Source organism: Cetorhinus maximus, chromosome 22 (assembly GCF_964194155.1).
Source record: "Cetorhinus maximus chromosome 22, sCetMax3.hap1.1, whole genome shotgun sequence".
NCBI classification, from domain to species: Eukaryota; Metazoa; Chordata; class Chondrichthyes; order Lamniformes; family Cetorhinidae; genus Cetorhinus; species Cetorhinus maximus.
Window position 1 is genome coordinate 60,801,691 of NC_135900.1, and position 22,942 is coordinate 60,824,632.

Below are 22,942 nucleotides of genomic sequence, written 5' to 3' on the forward strand. Positions count from 1 at the left end.
AGCCACCCATCCAGCCGAGCCAGAGCCACTGAAGAGCCCCGGCACCTGGGAGTGTCTGAGGATGTAGGCGTCGTGGGAGCTGTCTGGGTACCTTGCACAAACTTGCAGAATCTGCATCCTGTGATCACACACTATCTGCACGTTCATGGAGTGGAAGCCCTTCCTGTTGACAAAGGCACCGGGCTCACCTGCTGGCGCCTTGATGGCCACATGTGTACAGTCTATTGCACCCTGGACGCGGGGGAAGCCAACAATGGCCGTGAAGCCTCTGGCTTGCTGTGTCTGACTTGCCTGGTCGCAGCGGAAGTGGATGAAGGTCAACACCCGTCTGAACAGAGCGTCTGTAACCTGCTTGACACAAGTGTGGGCAGCTGACTGGGAGACACCGCAAAGATCACCCACCGAGCCCTGGAAGGAGCCAGAGGCATAGAAGTGGAGGGCAACTGTGACCTTCAGAGCCGCTGGCATGGGGTGTCCACCCACACAGTTAGGGGAGATCTCAGAGCCAATCACCTGACAGATATAGTTGACTGTCTCCCTTGACAGTCAGAGCCTCCTTCGGCACTGCACCTCAGAAAATATTGAGGTAGCTGCTTCTCCGCCTGTATACACTGGCAACAGGATAGTGGCGTCTTCTGCGGCCCCTTCAACCTTGGACAACCTCTTGGCCCTGTGCCCCTTGTGCCTGCGCCTGGCCTCCCAAAGCTGGGTCCCCTGGATTGTACACTCCTGGCCTCCTTCTTATTCTATCTCTCCCTTCCTCCTCAGAGGAGTTGCCTCCAGTGGAGATGTCAGAACCCATACCCCAAGGCTAAATGGAGGCCCCCGGAAAGCTGCAGGCCTGAGAAAGATTATTGTCTGCAGACTGGTTTCAAAAAGTTCTTGGAAATTGATGTGAACTGCTAACAATCAAACACGCAACTTTAAAACACTTTCTGCAATCAAAACTTCATGGAAAACATGAACAACCCCTCTGATATCCCGCCAGTGCATGAAGTTCGCATGGGCCCCTCAAAATCCCGGACAATTGGCAATTTAAGGGCCTTAACGAGGCCTTTAATTAATGGCGGGTGAGTGTCCTGCTGCTGTGCGCGCCCACCGACCGAAATATCGCGATGCTGCGCGCTGACGTCGGGACGCTCACACGAAGTCAGCGCGTGACATTTTAAGCGCAGACGTGCAGGCTCCGCCACCCGCATGTCAGCCAGAAATTCTGCCCCTGGTGTCTGTTCAGCACTTCCCAAAGTAACACGACAGACATCCAACGCCTCAACAAGAAACTTTGTCTCTTTCTTTCAGGTGCTAAGGAACGCAAGCTCCAGCAACTCATCGATATCAACACCCATCCAGGACCCTCCACCCCTGCCTGTCCCTCTGTCCCCATCCCGTCTTCCAATCCCAGCCCCGGCCGTGTATGCACCATACCCTCTGACCTTCCACTCTCCGATGCTGAACGTTCAGTGCTCAGCAAAGGACTTAGTTTCATACCCTTACGCCCTCATCTCAATGAATTTCGGGCTCGGCATGATGCTGAACTCTTCTTCCGCCGCCTTCGTCTCCGTGCTCACTTCTTTGGGCAGGAGTCTCTCCCTGTTCAACGGATCCTTTTACTCACCTCCAATATTCTCCCTCCACCTGGACCCCTCCCTCTGGATTCTTACCTTCTCTTGATCTTTTCATTGAGAACTGTTGCCGTGACATTACTCGTCTCAATTTCTCTGCTCCTCTCACCCACTCTAACCTGTCTCTCTCTGAACTTGCTGCACTCCGTTCCCTCAGGTCCAACCCTGACATTGTCATCAAACCTGCTGACAAGGGTGGTGCTGTTGTTGTCTGGCGCACTGACCTCTATCTCGCAGAGGCTGAGTGTCAACTCGCAGACACTTCCTCCAACTCCCCTTGGACCATGACCCCACCACTGAACATCAAGCCATTGTTTCCAGAACTGTTACTGACCTCATCTCCTCTGGAGATCTTCCTTCCACAGCTTCCAACCTGATAGTCTCCCAACCTCGGATGGTCCGCTTCTAGCTCCTACCCAAAATCCACAAACAGGACTGTCCCGGCAGACCGATCGTGTCAGCCTGTTCCTGCCCCACAGAACTCATTTCTTGATATCTTGACTCCATTCTCTCACCCCTTGTCCAGTCCTTTCCCACCGACATCCGTGATTCCTCTGACACCCTACATCATATCAACAATTTCCAGTTCCCTGGCCCCAACCACCTCCTCTTCACCTTGGACATCCAATCCACCGGGATGTCTGATGGCTCTCCGCTTCTTCCTCGAATAGAGGCCCGAACAATCCCCATCCACCGCTACTCTCCTCTGTCTGACTTGTTCTCACACTGAACAATTTCTCCTTAAACTCCTCTCACTTCCTCCAAATAAAAGGTATGGCTGTGGGTACCCGCATGGGTCCCAGTTATGCCTGTCTCTTTATGGGGTATGTGGAACATTCCTTGTTCCAGTCCTACTCTGGCCCCCCTCCCACAACTCTTTCTCCGGTACATCGATGATTACTTCGGTGCTGCTTCATGCTCTCGTCTGGACCTGGAAAAATTTATTAATTTTGCTTCCAATTTCCACCCCTCCATCATTTTCACATGGTCCATCTCTGACACTTCCCTTCCCTTCCTTGACCTCTCTGTCTCAATTTCTAGTGATAGACAGTCCACCAATATCCATTACAAGCCTACCGACTCCCACAGCTACCTCGACTACAGCTCCTCACACCCCGCTTCCTGTAAGGACTCCATCCCATTCTCTCAGTTCCTTCGCCTCCGTCGCATCTCTTCTGATGATGCCACTTTCAAAAACAGTTCCTCTGACATGTCTTCCTTCTTCCTTATCGGAGGTTTTCCACCCATGGTAGTTGACAGGGCCCTCAACCGTGTCCGGCCCATCTCCCGCGCATCCGCCCTCACACCTTCCTCTCCCTCCCAGAAACATGATAGGGTCCCCCTTGTCCTCACTTATCACTCCATCAGCCTCCGCATTCAAAGGATCATCCTCCGCCAACTCCAGCATGATGCCACCACCAAACACGTCTTCTCTTCACCCCTCCGGGGGCATTCCGCAGGGATCGTTCCCTCTGGGACACCCTGGTCCACACCTCCATCACCCCCTACACCTGAACCCCCTCCCACAGCACCTTCCCATGCAACCGCAGAAGGTGCAACACCTGCCACTTTACTTCCCCTCTCCTCACCGTCCAAGGGCCCAAACACTCCTTTCAAGTAAAGCAGCATTTCACTGGCACTTCCCTCAATTTAGTCTACTGCATTCGTTGCTCCCAATGAGGTTTCCTCTACATTGGAGAGACCAAACGCAGACTCGGTGACCGCTTTGCAGAACACCTTCGGTCTGTCCACAAGCATTACCCAGACCTCCCTGTCGCTTGCCATTTCAACACCCCGCCCTGCTCTCATGCCCACATGTCTGTCCTTGGCCTGCTGCATTGTTCCAGTGAAGCTAAACGCAAACTGGAGGAACAGCACCTCATCTTCCGACGAGGCACTTTACAGCCTTCCGGACTGAATATTGAGTTCAACAATTTTAGATCATGAACTCTCTCCTCCATCCCCACCCCCTTTCCAACCCCCCCCACTTTTTTTCCCCAATAATTTATATAGATTTTTCTTTTCCCACCTATTTCCATTATTTTTAAATGTATTTCCATCCATTGTTTTATCTCTGCCTTTTAGCCTATTTCGCCTCCTTCACCCCACCCCAACCCACCCCACCCCACCCCCACTAGGGCTATCTGTACCTTGCTTGTCCTGCTTTTTACCCTTAATTATCACATTCCTTAGATAATATTATCACCTTCACACCTCTTTGTCCTTTTGCCTGTGACATCTTTTGGTTATCTCCACCCATCACTGGCCCTCTATATTTCACCTCTCTTCTATTTTTACTTAGTTCTGTTGAAGAGTCATACGGACTCGAAACGTTAACTGTGTTCCTCTCCGCAGATGCTGCTGGACCTGCTGAGTTTTTCCAGGTATTTTTGTTTTTGTTATAGACGTAAGGAACTGACTGAAGTGGAGGATCAAACATAGATCATGTTGCTTTATGACCCTATGCATTCACTGTGCTACATGAATCCCCTTTGAATAAATTTAGTTGCTGAAAATTTCTTGAAAATATAGGGTCATTAAGATTTACTACAAATGAATACTGCAGTCAGTATGAGATTCATGAAGCAGCTCAAGCTTTATAATGCAATTTCCCTAGCCTGACTGCAGTTTAAAATACAAGGTCTGAACATGAATGAACTGTAAGTAAATTAGAACTAATGACGATATGATAAAATGATGGGCTTGATAGCTGAACAGAAAATGCATCATACTTCTCACATTCCCCAGCTATTTAACAATACTATCCGACAATCTCAATTATTTAAAACACATGATGGAAAAGTGATGAATAAGCAAACAAGAAAAAATTTGGATTTTACTCCAAAATACAAGAGGTAGTCAAATAAAGGCATCTTGTAGCATTAGGAAGATGCATTCAATACATCTGAAAAACTTCTGAGGTCATTAATTTTTACAAGTATTAATTTGCTCAGCTTGCCACTGGCACCCTGTATGAAACAGAATCTCAGATTTTATTAACTGTTATATTCAAAGATTCAAATTCTAACAATTAATTTTTCAAATCCCCATTTTATCATAAGAAACATAAGAAATAAGGAACAGGAGTAGGCCATTCAGTCCCTCAAGCCTGCTCTGCCATTCAATAAGATCATGGCTGATCTGCTTGTGTTTCAAATTCCACATTCCCATCTACCCCCAATAACCTTTGATTCCCTTGTCTAACAAGAATCTGTTACCTCTGCCTTAAAAATATTCAATGACCCCGCCTCCACCACCTTCTGAGGCAGAGAGTTCCAAAGTTGCACAACCCTCAGAGAAAAAACTTCTCCTCATCTGTCCTAAAAGGTCGACTCTTAATTTTAAAACAGAATCCTTTAGTTCTGGATTCACCCACAAGAGGAAACATCCTTTCCACGTCCACCTTGTCAAGACTGTTCAGGATCTTGTATGCTTCAATCAAATCACCCCTCACTCTTCTAAACTCCAGTGGAAACAAGCCCAGTCTGTCCAATCTTTCCTCATAAGACAACCCCCTCATTCCAGGTATCATTCTAGTAAACCTCCTTTGAACCGCCTCCAACACATTTACATCCTTCCTTGAATAAGGAAACCAAACCTGCACACATTATTCAAGATGCAGCCTCACCAATGTCCTGTATAATTGAAGCATAACATCCTTACTTTTATCCCTACCTGCTCCTCACTTGATTCCCTAATTCTCCAAATCTAATCCTTCAAATCTTAAAAAAAAAGTTGAAAGAAGGGCAATGATTCCTCTTACATATAGCCTTCTATTAAAAAAATCTTTCCAATGCCATCATTACAAGCAGCATTGCAATGAACCAATCTGAAGACTTTGTTTGAAAATTCTTAAAAATTCTGATCTGCCGGATTGGTGTGAAATTACTATTAATTATTATTTGCCGAGTCATAGAATCACAGTACAGGAGGCTATTCAGCATGTTGTGCCTGTACCAGTTCTTTTGAGAGAGTTATCCAATTAGTCCCACTCTCCCACTCTATCCCCATAGCCCTGCAAATTTTTCATTTTAAGGATACAGTACACTGAATTATTGAATAATGTAAATTAGGGATACCTAAGGGACTTGCATCAGGTGCCTTTTATTTTCAAAATCATTATATGTACATTCTGAAAGCTAAATATTCCAGGGTTTGCTGCATCTCATTCAGCATTCCTTCATTTTTTCCACCCTTACTTGGGATCGTGCAGAATTCCGGAGGCTTGCCAGCAGGATAAAATTTTAGTTCATTTTCTGTTTGTTGGGTTTCCTCGCTCATTGCAGTCTAATGGTCCTTTTCCATTGAGGGAGGAGGGATTCCCTAACCCTACGATCTGCTTTTGTTGGCAGCTTTCATAGGGCGAGGTGGCTGATGTAGGATCACAGTGCCTGTCAGATTCCAACCAAACTATGGGGGAGATTGATGTCCTGCAAATTGCTAAGAACCCCAGTTCTGTGTGCTACAGCTGCTGATATCTGAAGTGATAGGCGGTGGAAAGTCGCTCATCAACACCTGACATACTGTTGGGGTATGGTATCCAACTCTGGCTGAAGACATTCCCTGAAGTTTAATCTTCTGATATGTTGACCACATGACATCTGATCATGTGACATCAGATCACATGTCACTGACTCACATGACTTCTATAAATGTAATTGGACACCTTTAAAGATACACCTCCCTGTAGTTGAGATTTTTTGTGTGTGGTTTTATGCCAACAGCTGTTATGAGATATTCCAAGAACCAGGAAAACATCTGGCAGCAGCTAAAGAGGGTAAGCGGGAAAAAGGGGGAACAATTTGCTCCATCTCCCATCCCAAGACTCAATGTGTCCATTTTGACCCCCCATCCCCCAAACATGAGCCCCTTGCAATTTCAGTGAGAGTGCCCTGCATCCCCATGATTTCGGGACCCCTAATTATCAATTCTTTCTTTGCAAGCAGTCATGCAGAGAGAGAGGGTGTGTCTGTGTGTGTGCATTGGTGGTTTCTCTGTCATTGTGCATGCTGGGTAAATAAATCTCCATTACACAAAAGATCCCCTGCCTGTATGTTTGGTATTTTATGTTATAAATGGGTTGTGTGCATTGAAGGCTATTTGTAATTCATAAATTGCAACCGCCTGCGGTTTCAAGGGATAGTTATTATCTCTATTATAAGCTATTTGGGGTGATCAATAAGTGTCTGTTTTTTTACAGGTGTCTTTTTTTGTGGGGTGTCCATTTGTACAGGTTTCATTGTATACTCTATTTCTCTTTGAAGTTGTTGGTGAATATACCACTCTTTCAGACAGTGATATATTCACCATTCCAGATTACAACAGATTCTAACTTGTTGCGTAATTTTATTTCTTCATTCCTACCCTGGTTCTTTTGCCAGTTATCTTAAATCTGCATCCCCTTGCTCCTGACCCCGCTGGTTTCTCCCTATTTACTCAATCAGAACCCCTCACAATTTTGAATATCACTATTAAATCTCCTCTTGACATTATGTGCTCTCAGGTGAACAATCCCAGTTTCCCTAGTCTCTGATACCATTCTGTTAAATCTCCTGTGCACCCTCTCCAAGCCTTGGCAGCTTTCCTGAAGTGTGGTGCCCAGAATTGGATACACTACTCCAGCTGAGACTAAACCAGTGATTTGTAAAGTTTTATCATAATTTCTTTGCTTTTGTATTCTATGTCTCTACTTATAAAGCCAAGGGTCCCCCATGCATTTTTGTTTCCAAAGCAGCCTTACTAACTTCTTCTACAGCCTTCAAGGGTTTGTGGATGCAAATTCTCCAGGTTTCTCTCTTCCTACAACCCTTGCAAAATTGTACCATTTAATTTATATTACCTTTCCTCACGCTTCCTGCCAAAATGTATTGCTTCACCTTTTTAAGCATTAAATTTAATCTGCCAAGTGTCTGCCCATTTCACCTGAAGACTGCTAATGTCCTCAAGCTTATTACATTTCAAAGTTTTGTGTCATCTGAAAACTTAGAAATTATGCCTCATATGCCTAAGTCCAGGTTATGTGCATCAAAAAGAGCTGTGTCCCTAATACCGATCACTGGGCAACACCACTCTACTTCCCCCAATCTGAAAAACAACTTTTCATCATTACTCCTGTTAGCTGTCTCTTGGTCAATTTTGTATCCATGTTGTTACGGTTAATCACTGGCATTTCCTTTCCTGAGAATATTGATTCTTGCTGACATATAGATTCATAGGTAAGAGGAATACATCAGTACATTATCCAAGTAGCCAGCCTTCATACCAGGACCTAGGCAGTCAGTGTTGACATGTTGTTTGACTATGGAGGGCAGTGCAGCTGAACCAACTGTGTCCTCACTGAACATCCAGACACAAGCACATTTCAGAGGAGCCCCTGGATACAGATCACGGCAGGATCTCTGGATAATTTTATTCCCTCCCTAGCCTGTGGACAGCAAGGCTTATTGTGCAACCCTATATTCTCCAAAACCCAAAGCATTTCATCCCAGCACATGTACACTGTACACCAATTCTGGTTTCTTTAAAACGCAAGTATTTTAAATGGGACTAACTTCCAAAAAAAACCATATTTTTTAAAGTTCTAACCTTTCCCCTCCCCCGGAAGCCCAGATGATTAAATACATAAGCTTTAGATTAAGCTCACTGAGATGACCAGGTTGTAATGAATAACTTCTTTCAAGCTTAAGTGATTTTTTTGCTTTAAATCTTAACTTCAACATGAATATATCAGCGAACAACAATCCAGCTACCTAACACCTCACAGGTATTGCTCTGCCGAGTTACTGTAGATTTCCTTTTCATTATTAATATGAACAATGACAAATATTTAACTGTAGTACAGGAGAAAGTAGGTGGCAATGCTCACCAGAAAGTCTTTTGTGAGACTTATTACTGCTTTTAGTGCCATTTTGGTGTTTCTTGTCTATCGCAGGAGATACTATTGCTTTCCCATTCAGAATCTTCTCAGGTGAAGGTGGCACAGGCTTTGATGTTGTTGATGTCAAAGCAGATTTAACCAAAGCTGCAGAAGATGTGGAAGATGAAGAGGCAGAGGAGGTGGTAGAGGTGGTAGTGGTGGTGGAACTCATTTTAACATTGGCACCATCTGCTTTCACCAGGTTAGGGATCTTCTCAAGGCTGACTACTGGGACAGGAACGCTGCAAGAAAAAGTCCCATTAATTAGAATTGGTTCATGCTACAGTCTCGTGTTAACCATTTCACCAGCACAAACAGAAAGTTAAATTTAGAGTTGAGCAATCTACTCCAGACACTATTTGCCCAATATTTCTGATACTATGGCTGCATTCATTTTTAAACTAAATGATACATTTTTGCACCTTGATATTTTGTGGATGAAATGGATGCATCAAGAGTTTTAGCAAAACGAAGAGTAGGGAATGAAATCATCTCCAATTTAGTAATAAGCAATAAAATAAATCAGAGACAATCTCAGAAGTACCCATGCTTTTGTAGTTCCAACTCCTTCCACACAAGGCTGAAATAGTGAAAGGGCTAAAAGGACAGTATATGTTTTTTGGTGCTGTTAAGTTTCACCCCAAAAACTTAATTGAAACAACAATTAACAAACTATTAATTATTTTTACGCATAGCCGAGTTGAGTTAAATATTTCAAGACATTTTAAGAATAGCAGCATATCAAAGTGATCAAGATTGATAGAATATTCAAATTGCACTGTTATAAATAAATTATGTCCATCCTCCCCAATAGCTCAACTGGTCAGTTCACGTTGTATTATGATACTGAGCAGTATTGGTGAGGCAATCTTTGTTGAAAGAACCAAACCCTGCCAAGGTGCAGTGGACCCTCAACATTCCTGGGCTGGTGCACAGAAGTGGTGACAAAAATGACTAGTTAGGGTTTCCATTGCCGATTTTAGTAATTCCTGTTACAGCTATACATTACTGAATCCAGCTCAGCTGTAATGGTTTCCATGGCGCAACCTCCTCTTCACACTCTTTGTCCAGTCTTATTCCAGAGGAATGATCAGTGGAGTGAGCTACAAGAGCACTGTCTCCACCATCAAAACAAAGAGGAGTAAAGGAGATGGACATGAAATAAACAGATCTTGTGGCAAAAGTCAGTTTTCTAAAAATAATGCCTTTCAACTTTCAGAATTACCAATCAGCATCTTAGCAAGGCAGTAAAATGAGTTAACACAGAACTGGAGGCACGCAGTCAGATTGTGTTGCAAGCTGAATTAATTATGTGAAATTCCTACAATGGCTGGTCACTGAAAATTCAGCATTCTAAAGGATAGCAGACACCACTGAACTTCTTAACAATTGCAGTGAAGAGGCTGACACTTTTCTCCCTTAAATTAGCTTAAAACAAACATAAGCATGCAATAAACATATTACATTATCTGGTAGTCAGGGCACTGAAAAAGCTTGCCCCAATGTTTAAATGGAAATGTTGGAACCTGCAATATTCAGTGTGTACTGAGGTTGGGAGGGGAGCAGAATAAAATCTGACTGCTGGCTCTAAGTTAAACAATATGATAATGAGTCTGGTGTGATTGAACTTACTGATGTCAACTTAAAGTCTGCCCTAGACTACAGCTAACATCGAAACAACTATTTGTGCACAGATACACAAAACGCAGTTGCCGTGACTTTTCCAAATACAGACCTTCTCTGACATTAGAGAAAGGTCCATAAAGGCCATCAACATCAAAACTGGACAATGGATCTGTAGAGAAGGGCCCACCTGCAGCCTGAGAAAAGGGTGCCCAATGGCAACCAGCATCATTTACCTTTGCCTCAGCACTGTAGGAATCCATTTTGTGAGGAGCAGCTCCAAATGCACCATTGATGTTATTGGCAAAGCTTTAGCAAAAGACAGTGCCACAATATAATTGCCACAAAACAGCGAGTTTTAGACCAGCAGGGCTCTGGGGACAAAGCTGCTTGTTACTAGACTGGGGAATGATGGTTATGTAGGTGGAACTAAGAGGAGACGACCAGATCGAAATATGTCCCTAGGTCATATCTACATTCCATCAAAACCAGACCTAATCAAAGATTCAAGAAAAACTGTTAGATCAAAATAAACAGACAAATAGAATAAAAGAGAAAAAATAAAATTTTGATGAAATATTCATTTAAATATCTATCATTTTGCAGATTCGGAATGTGAAAAGAAAGACTTGCATTTATATGGCACATTTCACAAGCACTGCATGTCTTAAAGTGTTTAACAGTCAATGAAGTACTTTTGAAGTATAGTCACTGTTGTAATGTAGAAATGTGGCTGCCAATCTGTGCATAGCAAATTCTTACAAAAAGCAATATGTTAATAAAATAATCTGGTTTTTGTGATGATGCTTAAGGGATAAACATTGGCCAGGACACTGGGGTTAACTCCACTGCTCTTCTTCAAAATAGTGACATGGGATCTTTTACATCCACCTGAGCAGGCAGATGGGACCTCGTTTAACATCTCAGCCATACTGGACTGTCAGCCTTGATATTTGTGTTCAAGCGCTGTAGGAATGGAACCCAGAACCCTGTGTTGAACCCAGAGCCCTGTGACTCAAAGGCAAGAGTGCGACCAACTGAGTCATGGCTGGCAGAATACGAGGTGAAGTATTTGTCACTCCAGCAAATTAAAATGCACTGAAGAAACCTTGGAACTCCCTATCTATGAACATTGCAAGAACTTCACCACACCAAATGCACCAGTTCAAGGCCAACGAGGGATAGACAATAAATGCCAACCTTGCCAGTGATATCCATATTGCCAGAATTAATTTAAAAAAACACTTTCACTGCTGGCTGTTCTCTTAATGAGCTCATCTGTATTGGTGTGGCCCCAGGTCAAACGCACTAGTTTCTTATCTTCGACTTCACTAGGACCATTTGATGCTATTACTCTCACCCCACTCGGATGTAGATCCCTGTTTGATATATCCCTAACCACCCTGGTTGAGCCCCTGAAATCTTCACCACGCTAGTTTCTCTCCTGTACTACTCCCATCTGTGACCATCAATAATAGTAACACAGGTTAATAAGGCCATAAAAAGAAGCAAACAAAGCACTGGGCTTGAATTCCAGAGCGAGATAATTGAAGAGCAGAGAGATTATATTAACTTGTGCAGAATCTTGGTTAGACCACACTTGGAGTGCTGTGAACGGTTCTGGTCTCCATATTATAAAAAAGATATAGAGGCACTGGTGAATGTGAAAATTAGATGTACTTAAATGATACTAGAACTAAAGAGGTCATACCTATCAGGGAACATTGAACCAGCTGGGGCTCCTTTCACTAGGAAAGAGAAAATTGAGGGATGCCCCAATGAAGATCTTTAAGATTATGAAATGATTTCATAGGGCAGACATAGACATATTTCCACTCGTGCGGAGACCAGAATTAGGACCCATAAATATAAAATAGTCACTAATAAATCCAGTAGGTAATTCAAGAGAAACTTCTTTATCCAGTGAGTGGTTAGAATGCAGAACTCACTACCACAAGGAATAATTCAGGTGATAAGCAGAGATGCATTTAAAGGGGCTTGAAAAACACATGAGGAGAAAGAAATTGAGGGGTAGGTTGATGGGGCTAGATGAAGGAGGACTGGGGGAGGTTAGTGTGAATCATACAACAGCATGGACCTGTTAAGGCCTAATGACATGTTTCTGTGCTGTTAATATGTTATTCTATGTAGTTGACGCCCAATATCCAATTCCCATGCTGCTCCTGTTCTCTCATTCCCCTCCTCCCATTTCATTTCTCCTGCTTTGTCTACCCCTCCCTTCTGCTCTTCTTCCCCCTCTTTCCTCCCTTGGTTCAAATGTGCACTTTTGCTTTTCCTACTTGACCTTTAAAAAGAAAAATCCTATGTCAACTAGCCCTCGTCACTACGAATCCAAAATGACTATCATCCACAATTTCTATTTCAGTAACTCACACCTCTAATGTCCAAAATAAGGGTGAACAAAATAAAATTGAATTGAAGAAATTATATATTTCACAATAACACAATTTACTTGTTTTTGAAAGCCTCTGCCTCTCCCAAAACCTAGAGGAGAGCATGAGGTGATTGCAAGTGTGCCTTATTTTAGTTTAATCTTTATCAGATAAATACCACACTAAGTTATCTCAGTTTTGTCTAAACAGTCTTTAGGTATTGCTTGATTATACCACCATATTCTTACCGCAATGGGTTCAGGGAAATTCAGCCTTTTACACTGGTGTGATTGTACAGGCAAAGACAGAGATCCAGTTGTTTGTTTGTTGTCTATTAGTGTAATAAATCTTGGAAAATTATTCATAAAAAGTAGTTGCTAGTGGCTTACAACTAAGAAGAAAATTAACAAATATCAGATGAGGCTAAAGACCTAGATAAATTTCCCACTAATAGTAATATGGGGGAGAATTTTTCCCATGGCGGGCGGGCTAGGCAGGAGCGGAGCCGATTGGCGCCTGCGATCAGCTGTGCACCACCATTTTATGGAGCTGGGGAGATTGAATGGTTGTGAAAACTTTTTAATAAATAAAGTGCAAATTAATTTAAGCATGTCCCCTCATGTGACAGTGTCACATGAGCTGGGCCATGTTTGTGAAGTAAAATTTATTTATTTTATGAAACCTTCAGGAAACTTCATCCCGTCCGTGGATGAGGTTTCCTGAAAAACACGAAGGCCATTTTGGCTCTTTGCCTGCCCGCCAACCTGAAGGTTATTGGGCAGCATTGTCAACAAGTTAAATTACTTTTTTAATGGCCTTAATAGGCCCCTGACAGTTTGGCAGGCGCGCAGCTGCCTCTGGTGCGCGCCCGCTGAACGAAATGATGCACGCCCAAAGTCATCACGCGTCGGCATGTCGGGCCCACCCCCGCACGCCAACCAGAAGATTCAGCCCATGTAAAATAGATTTTCATCAAAAGGAACTAATACAGTCTTAACTTCGTCAAAAAGAACTGAATAAGTATCTGGGGTACAGAGAGATAGAGACGGAAAGAGGGGTAACTAAATACATCATGGAACACAACAGTTCTTGTGCTGCTAGAACAAAGGACATGTAATTGGTGGAAAGTGATCAGTCAGGGTTGAAGCGTGAAGATGTGGGAATCGATGGATTGATTTTCTGGAGTCATGAGATAAGTTATGCAAAAAATTCCTACAGGAGATTAAGTAAGGTACAGTTATAATATATGGGAGTAAACTTTTTCAGGCAAATAGCGTTTATCCCTTTGATGTCATTTTAGATTTGTAACTACTTTTACTGACTGTGTGTCCAAAAAAAATCTAATAAGTGTGGACTTTCATCCCTAATGGATAACAAGATGTCCACCACTACCACTACTTTGTTCACATTGTAAGATTACGCTTTACTTCGAAACCGTAGCACATATGCTGACAAAAGTATCGGTTGAAAGGTTTTCAATCAAGTTTGTTGTCCTAGTTTAGATGATACAGGCAAGGGAATATGGTACACTAAAGTTTATGAAATTATACAAATTACAGCACAAGGAGGGCCATTGGCCCGTCATACCTGTGCTGGTGCTAGCTCTTCAACCAGAGCTATATCCCTGCTCTTTGCCCATATCCTTTACAGAATGGGGTTAGGATTAGAAACAGGAAACAGCAAAACTTGAGTCACAGCCTCTGGAGAATAAAACAAATGCAAACAAGGCAGGAAAATGACAACTTGAACATAAACAGATCACTAGTTCAGCCCCTATTTACCTATTATACACTAAATTTTACATGCAGGACATGCTTCACAGAAAACTCGTTTAAGTACCTGCAGTACCTGTTCTCCTGTAGGTGATGCTGTGATAGGAATTTTCAATGTTAAATATGGCACATTGTGTGCCACACAAAAGTTCCTATTTCGTAATTAGCTACTGTTTTCAGTAACTGAAGGTGAAGCTATTAGGGGAAATGCAAGGAGAGGGATGGAGGAGGAGAAAAGAGTAAAACATGTGACTGGAAGAGTGAATGGGAAGGGATGGACACTTTTTCCCCCAATCCTCACCCCAAATGCCATTAATGGTTTCTTTCCTTGCTAGATCACCCACCATCTTACACCTGAAAGAAAAGAAGACAAGACAGAAAGATCATCAAAAGGACATATTTAGGAAAGAGAAGCAGCAAAGAGAGAAGAGAGACATAGGAGCAGAAGAGGAAAAACTAAGAAAATCAGCAACACGAGACTTCAGAGACAGAGATTCTCTGACAACCATATGATCTTCACCACCTGGCTGGTAAAATAGTAGAGCAGCGCACCATCCTTTATCGAACCTGCCTAACTCACTTCATTGATTTAATAAGGACAGGAAGGCAGTAGCCCCCTGGGGGCGGGGGCATTCACCCTGCAAGATTACTGCCTAGATGATGACTGCCAAAATCTGTCCTCCTCTGTGCAGCAGTACAGAAGATTGATGAGATAACATTAAAAATGCTACGTCTTTTCTTGCACATAACGCATTTCAGAAATCAAAACTTTGTTTCGGAGGAATAACAATCTAGAAGCCTAGGTTTCACCTCGTTTGTCTTTTGCTTTGACAGGTTCGCCACCTGGAAGTCAGTCTGATTGACAAGCTTGGCTTCCAGCCAGGTGGGGAAGACTCTGGAGCAGGTAGGTCCAATTAACAATCGAGGGAGAAAGAGCGGGTCCAATCCCCAACCTGGGGTCTTTGTATAAGAGAGGGTGAGGTTTCTTATCGGTCTGGGAGGAAGCACTCCTGCTGTTCCTAACTCTTAAACTGTGCTGTAGAGAGGCATTCCTTCTTCCTGAAGCTGTCTTTGCCTCCTTTTAGCTACTGGGTTTACCAAGGTCTAGGAAACCAGCCCTGCTACTGATGAACCTTCAAAGCAGGTTAAATCAGAGGCTGCAAGCCTCATTAAAATACTTCAATTTCCAACCCGCCTCCTTGAGGTGTGTCAGCTGCCCACCCCTTGTCCTAACTGCATTAAACTTGGGAGTGGGCTGGTTGGAGGCAAGTCGGGGTTGGGTTTGAGAATTTGAATATCTAACCTGACTGCAATCCACTGTATTTCTGTTATTAAAGTTCAGCACACTGTTTTTGAAATAAATGATTATTTTTATTCAATACTATATTTGTACTCTAACCAAGAAGGAAGCACAGAATGATCCTTCAAACACTATGTTAATGCTTAAAGATCGGCTTAGTGTTGCAAATATCTACTGCATACGTTTTAGAATATAACTTTTAGTTTTGGGAATTAAAGTTTTAACTAGAAAAATGGAGGCACTTGACTGAGAAACTGATAAACAACCCAGAAGTAAATGCAATTCTAACAAGGTTGAAGGTAATTACAGTTAAAAGCTAACTTGAGTTTATCTTGCAAGGTCAGAGTTGATGGTGAAAAATTCGAACAATGAATGACCCACCTTGAAGCATGTAATGGACCAAGGGAGTCTGGAGAGAGGGCAATTACATCCATTAGAAATATATATTATTCCTTTGGGTTGCAGAATCAAAGAGCTGTGTTGAAGATAAAATAATTTGTTTGCATTTTTGTTTGAACCATCCCAAAGCATGCCACGTTGCCAGAGATAACGATTCAGGGTGCAACCTTGGTCAGAAGGTTCTTTTGTTTAATTTATTTGTGTGTGTTTGGTGATAGGAGCAATTAGTTCAGTTGGGGGAAAAGACAGAGGCAGTTGCAGATGTGGCCTTGTGTAGGCTACAGCTCAGAGTGGGGAAAGCCAAAGAAAATGCATGCACCTAGGCCTGCACTTCAAGCAGTGAAGATACTAACTTTATTTTTCCTTGCAAGGAATATGGGTGGGGGTTCTATCTCAGTTTGGATTTTAAGAGGGGAAAAGCAGCTGGAGATTTGCCTAGTTTGAAACTAAAGGAAGAAATCTACAGTGGACCTCGCAGAGTTTTATGACAGAAAGCAGGCTTGAATAGTTAGCTTGGAAGGAGCTGTACAGAAGCCGTGGAAGCAGACTGGGAAAAGCAGTCTGTCCAAAGCCAGGATAGGGAGCTAGAGAGTCCACAGTCGCGAGGTTTGTAAAGGAAATTGGAGGGTCACTTAGCCAAAAGCTAATGGAAGGATCTGCATAAATCTGGGAAAAAGCTGGAATACTGAGGAGAATGAAAGTAATTCCGGAAGACTGTGGCATACCTTTGGGTTGCTATCTAGAAATGTGAATAAGCCTTCAAGATTTTGTAAGTTAAGGGAATTCTTGGGGGGAAAGCAGAACTGAGTTTAAGTCTTTATAAACTATAGTGTTAAGATAAGCAATTCCTTTGTTTAATTCATTTTGATATACAATATAGTTTGTTTTTATTTAAAAGCTTGAAATCTTATGGCATAATTCTGTCAGTTAATTAACTAAAGCTCTCAAATCAGATTACAGATTCCCGTTTTAGCTAACAAGTTTTCTAATGTTATAATCCCGTTAGGAACTGTTAAAGTTTAAAAAAGAAATCTAAACACCCAGCATTTTTTTTATTCTTTCATGGGATATGGGTGCTGCTGGCTAGGCCGACATTTACTGCAGGCTATGTGTTGAAGGTACATCCACAGTGCTGTTTGGAAGGGAGTTTTAATCTAAGCACCTTCTCTTGATATTCGCTGAATCTCCCACTATTGTGACGATCCCAGCTGATGTTAATAATGGACAAGTCAGGTTCCAGAGTGAAACCTGGCTTCATTGATCCTGTGCTTTTTTTTAGAAACTGTGGAGAAAAGTTAATGAACAAATTCACAGGAGTTTACTGATGAACTTTGAACATAAAGAATAAAACATTTATTAAACAAGGAAAAAAAAAGAGCTATATTACACCAGATAAAAAGGTTGGAGGGATCTCAATACAAACACAAGAAAACGATTCATACTCACACCATTCCTTTTACCCTAGCAATACCCTTACAGACGCTAAACTCAGTGAAGATTTACAATATCTTAACACCAAGGCTTCTTGCTTGGGCCTCCAGCTGATATCTCTCCCTGAGACACCCAAAACTGCACTCTAAATGCACTATTACTTCAACTACAAGACCAGGACGAGAAAGAAGGTCAATGGGATTAATTTGGAATTACTGAAGCAAAGTGTTAGCAGAGACACGACAGGCCAATTGGCTTCTTCTGTACTGTAAACTTCAGTAGTGCTATGGAAGAAAATGCACACAATGAGGATGGCACCTATTTTGGAGAGGGAGAACCAAACATCTGAGCTGCTCGCCAACATTTAGCAGAACCAAAGCATCTGGTCTTAGTTTAATCAGGTGGCTGATATGGAACTCCTGGTTTCACAGGGCAGGGTGGGGAGGTGGTAGAATCCGGAAGTTCCAAAAGGAAGACTTTCAGCAAGTTAAACAAGTAGGTACAGGGCTCTTCGACAGAGCAATGACTTTAAAAAAAATTGTTCTCAGCATTTTTGTGTTGTTGGCATTTATTGCCCATGCTTAATCACCCTGAGAGATGGTGGTGAACTGCCTTCTAGAACCACTGCAGTCCATGTAGTATAGGTACACCCAGTGTTGGAAGGTGCCAGGCAGAAGAGCCAACTTGCTTGTTACAAAGACCCAAGAAGAGCAGTACAGGGGCAATAGAAGAGAATGAGCTGAGCCATCAGCCCTATGCAACTGAGAATGAGCTGAGCCATCAGCCCTATGCATACTTGTCAACGCAGTCCTACAGAAGGTAACTGAACTTACTAAGTCAAGATGGCATCATCTGTCAGGTTGACAGCCTGCTCCAATGCCCACATATGCACCGGGTACTTAAAGGGTTGATATTTATTCCACTTAATGTTTTAAATACATGTACTTTCAATGTTCAATGGCTGAATGTGCAACAGCACCCCATTGAATCGGAGTTAGAAACCTGGTATTTCTTTAATAAATTATGAGCAAGTTTAATTCTGCAAAAATGCATTTACTTCTAAAAACAAAATTGCACCATGTCAATGCAGTAATGGTCATGAACCGTCCTCCCAGAAACCTCACAATCATATTTTCATGGTCGAATCCAGGCTGGCCAAACTCTAGTAAGCTTGGAAATGATCGGGCCCTTAAAGTATTACCATATCCTAAACGTGCTGTGTTGCAGGAAAACAAGATGAGTGAATCGTTTAGCAATTATGCTCACAATACTCACTTCAGTTACCAAAACACTACAGTGCTACCTTTGGACATAATCCAACACATGCTGATTACTAAAGCAAAACTGCACAAAATTCATGTATATTATGAAATAAGGAAAATGTCACTGGCCTAAAACACTGATTTCGTAACTGTAGTAGTAAAGCAGGAAAATCAAACAGATTACAAAATGTTTTACCTTATATTTATCATTACCCTTGACATAGTGATTTGTAATGGATAAAATATAATTATATTAGTGACTTTGAGAGTTTTCACACTTAAGTCAGGAATAAACACAAGTGCGTACGAAGTTATACCTGAATGAGATCAAATGATTAATGGATAACAGTAATTTTGAGATGAAGCAGAGATTCTATAATCTGGTGCTCAGTAATTCTAGGTGACAGTCATCCTCTCTTCTTGTCTGAGATCTAAACAGAGTGAAATTATTTTGCTCCTCTTATCTCCTTCCATAATCATTACTAGTCTTTCTGAAATGTCCTTTACTACATCATCCATGATCATGTGACAAAATCTATTACACATTTTGTTTGTTTTGTGGTACATCCTTGACTACCCAGGGAATGTAACACAACATTGCTCCAGGGCATTTCATGCTAGACAAAATTCTACGGTGGTCCAAGGGAAAATTACAAGCACCAGAATTCTGGTGGGACTTGTTAGTGTTATGGTTACATATTAGGAAAGAATTTCAATCTCACCAATGGGAAAATTTCCACTGTGAACAATTTAGTCATTTTGAACTAAGAGATTGGTCACTTAGCAATGGCAGTGCAATCATTCCACCTAATAAGTAACCTAATAGAAAGGCCCCTCCTTGCCAAAGTTGTATTACCAATGGTCAATGATAACACTATGGTCTAATGTGTTTCACTGTTTTAACTGCAAGAGAGGCATAGGCAAACATACCAGAGACACACAGCATTGCAATAGCACCAAAAATCATGAGATAATTTTGGTGAGAGGACCGGGGAGGTTTGGGGGTGCAGGGTGGAGGGTGGGGAAGGCAAGTTAACAATTCAATTAGGATTACAGGTTTTGTTTGTTTTGTGGTACATCCTTGGCTACCTAGGGAATGTAACACAATACTAGAAGTTGCTCCAGGACAAGACGGGGGTTGGAAATGATATTTAGCAGTCCAGACAGTGTGCTCTAGATGTTCTAGTATCTCCTGGATGATGGAGTAAAGAACCTTTCAGAAAGACTGGTAATGATTATGGAAGGAGATAAGAGGAGCCATGCAGAGGGGTCAACAATATAAGAAAGAAAAGGCTTGAAGTCCTACAAAAGATGTTCAGGAGGTTAGAAAGCACTGTTAGGAAAGGAACTTCAAGGGTTGTAATGTTTGGGTTATATTCCCAGCCATGTGCTAGAATAGGGAAGGATAAAACGATTAGGAAGATTGGTATTTGGCTAAAGCAATAAGCTGGGAAGACGGTAGTTATTCCAGAAAAGTAAGCTACATCTGAACAGGAAGGGAGGTAATGAAATATTGAAGTGCAGGCTCATTTGAACTAGAGAGGAAGGCAACAGGGAAAATAAAAACCTTCAAAGGGAGCAAGAGAATGTAGATGTAGATGAAGCAAAAATAAAAGGAACAAAAATTTAGCAAAAGAAACATGCAGAGGGAATAATAGGATCAGAAGGAGAATATTAAAATCAACCAGTTAGAAGCAGGCAAAATGAGGCTTGTTATAAAACTCTGGTGAAAGGAATGGCATTAAATATGAAAAGACAAAGAAGGTGGTCAGGTACTGCACTGCTCAAGTATGTGGGAAATAAACTGGGGAATTAAATGCAATGTTATAACAGAGAAATATAGATACAACAGCAGTAACAGATGTCTCACTGCAAACTGAGCGGCAGTGGACAATAAAAATATTGGATTATATTTTTAGGAGGGAATAAAAAGTTAAGAAGAAAGGGTAATGGTAAAACTGAAGAAGAAATACATGTTGTATAAAGGATTGGTGTACAAGAAAAAAGTCAATATAGTAAGTCAGAGGTAAAAAAATAAAGGGGCTGTTTCTTTAATGGGGTTGTACTACAGAGCCACTAATTATGGGAGGGAAATGGTCAAGGAAATCTGTAGGCAGATCAGGGAGATTACATTATATAGAATGTACAGCATAGAAACAGTCCATTCAGCCCAAATACTCCATGCTGGTGTTCATGCTCCACACAAGCCATCCCCCACCCCTCTTCAACTCATTCTATCTATACCCTTCTAATCCTTTCTCCTTCATGTACTTATCTAGCTTCCCTGTAAATGCATAGCTTTTACGAGCCTCAACTACACTAGGCAGCAGTGAGTTCCAAATTCTAATCATTCTCTGAGTAAAGAATTTTTTCTCGAGTTCCTTATTGGATCTTTCAGTGATTGTTTTATATTTATGACCTTTACTTTTGGAATCCTCCAGAAGTGGAAATATCTTCTCTATGCCCACCCCATTAGACCCTTTCAATTTTGAAGGCCTAGGTTATGTCACCCCTCTCAGCTTTTGCTTTTCTAGAGCAAAATGTCCCAGCCTGTTCAGCCATTCTTGATAGTTAATAAAATGCATGGGATTAACAAAATTACTGTTGTGGGAGATTTTAATTATCTATTCATTGACTGGGACAGGGAGGGAGTAAATGCAAAAGAATTCTTGAAATGTGTGTAAGCTTCTTTAAGCAGTATGTTCACATGCATATAAGGAGAAAAGGATCACTAGATCTCGTTACAAGTAACCAAAAAGATGAGTTGAATATAGGTGTGCATCTCAGCAACATGAAATAAGGCTGAAATAGAAAGTGAACTTAAAAACAAGGATGCTGGATTGGAATAGGGTAGATTTCCGAAAGATGAAGAGTAAGCTAGGGTTGGAAAGAGAAAATTTTACATTAGACTGGAGAACAATAATAGAAATGTGTTTAAAAAACAAAAGACTGCAAGATTGCAAAATAAATGCAATGGGAAGCAGTGGCGTAGTGCTGATGTCACTCGACTAGTAAGGGTTCAAATCCCACCATGGTGGAATTTAAATTCAATAAATCTGCATTTAAAAAAGCTAGTCTCAGTAATGCTGACCATAAAACCATTGTCTACTGTCATTAAAAACCCATCTAGTTCACTAATGTCCTTTAGGGAAGGAAATCTACTATTCTTATCTGGTCTGACCTACATATGACTCCAGCCACACAACAAAGTGGTTGACTTTTAAACGGCCTAGCACTCAGTTGTATCAAACCGCTACAGAAAAGAATACGGAATGAAACCGATGGAACAACCAGCATCGACCCAGCACGAAATGACAACAGCACATCTAGCCCTGTCGATCCTGCAAAGTCCTCCTTGCTAACATCTGGGGGCTTGTGCCAAAGTTGGGAGAACTGTCTCACAGACTAGTCAAGCAATCATGGAATAATACCTTAGATAATAACCCAGACACCACCATCACCATCCCTGGGTATGTCCTGTCCCATAGGCATGACAGATCCAGCAGACATGGCAGCACAGTGGTAAACAATCAGTAGGGAGCTGCCCTGGATGTCTTCAACATTGACTCTGGACCCCATGAAGTCTCATGGCATCAGGTCAAACATGGGCAAGGAAACTTCCAGCTGGTTACCAACTATTGCCTCCCCTCAGCTGATGAATCAGTGCTCCTCCATGTTGAACACCAATTGGAAGCAACACTGAAGGTGGAAAGAACACAGAATGGACTCTGGGTGCAGGACTTCAACGTCCATCACCAAGAGTGGCTCGGTAGCACCACTGCTGACTGAGCTGGCCTAGAACTAAAGGACATAGCTGCTAGACTGGGTTTGTGGCAGGTGGGGAGGGAACCAAGAAGCAAAAACCTACCTGACTTTGTCCTAACCAATCTTTCTGTCGCAGGCGCAGCTGTCCATGACAGTGCTGATAGGAAGTCCTGCCTTTACATTGAGGATACCCTCCATTTTCTTGTGTGGCACTACTACCGTGCTAAATGGGATAGATTTCAAACAGATCTAGCAACTCAAAACTGGGCATCCATGAGGCGCTTTGGGCCATCAGCAGAAGCAGAATCATATTCAACCACCATCTGTAACCTCATGGCCCGGCATATCCCCCACTCTACCATTACCATCAAGGCGGGGTTCAACCTTAGTTCAATGAAGAGTGCAGGAGGGCATGCGAGAAGCAGCAACAGACATACCTAAAAATGAGGTGTCAACCTG

General features: G+C 42.2%; 1 protein-coding gene across 2 annotated transcripts in view; it reads right to left on the bottom strand.

Annotated features, from left to right (window-relative positions):
* atxn7l1 (ataxin 7-like 1) overlaps nt 1-14,257 on the bottom strand; it is an 89,570-nt gene extending 75,313 nt beyond the window's left edge. For both annotated transcript variants that reach the window (XM_078568416.1, XM_078568417.1), the window contains exons 1-2: nt 14,142-14,257; nt 8,488-8,780 (exon numbers count right to left, since the gene is read on the bottom strand). In XM_078568416.1, coding sequence (XP_078424542.1) covers nt 8,488-8,710 — 223 coding nt within the window. In that variant the 5' untranslated portion in view covers nt 8,711-8,780; nt 14,142-14,257. The remainder of the gene's footprint in view (nt 1-8,487; nt 8,781-14,141) is intronic.
* Between the last annotated feature and the right edge of the window lie 8,685 nt (nt 14,258-22,942).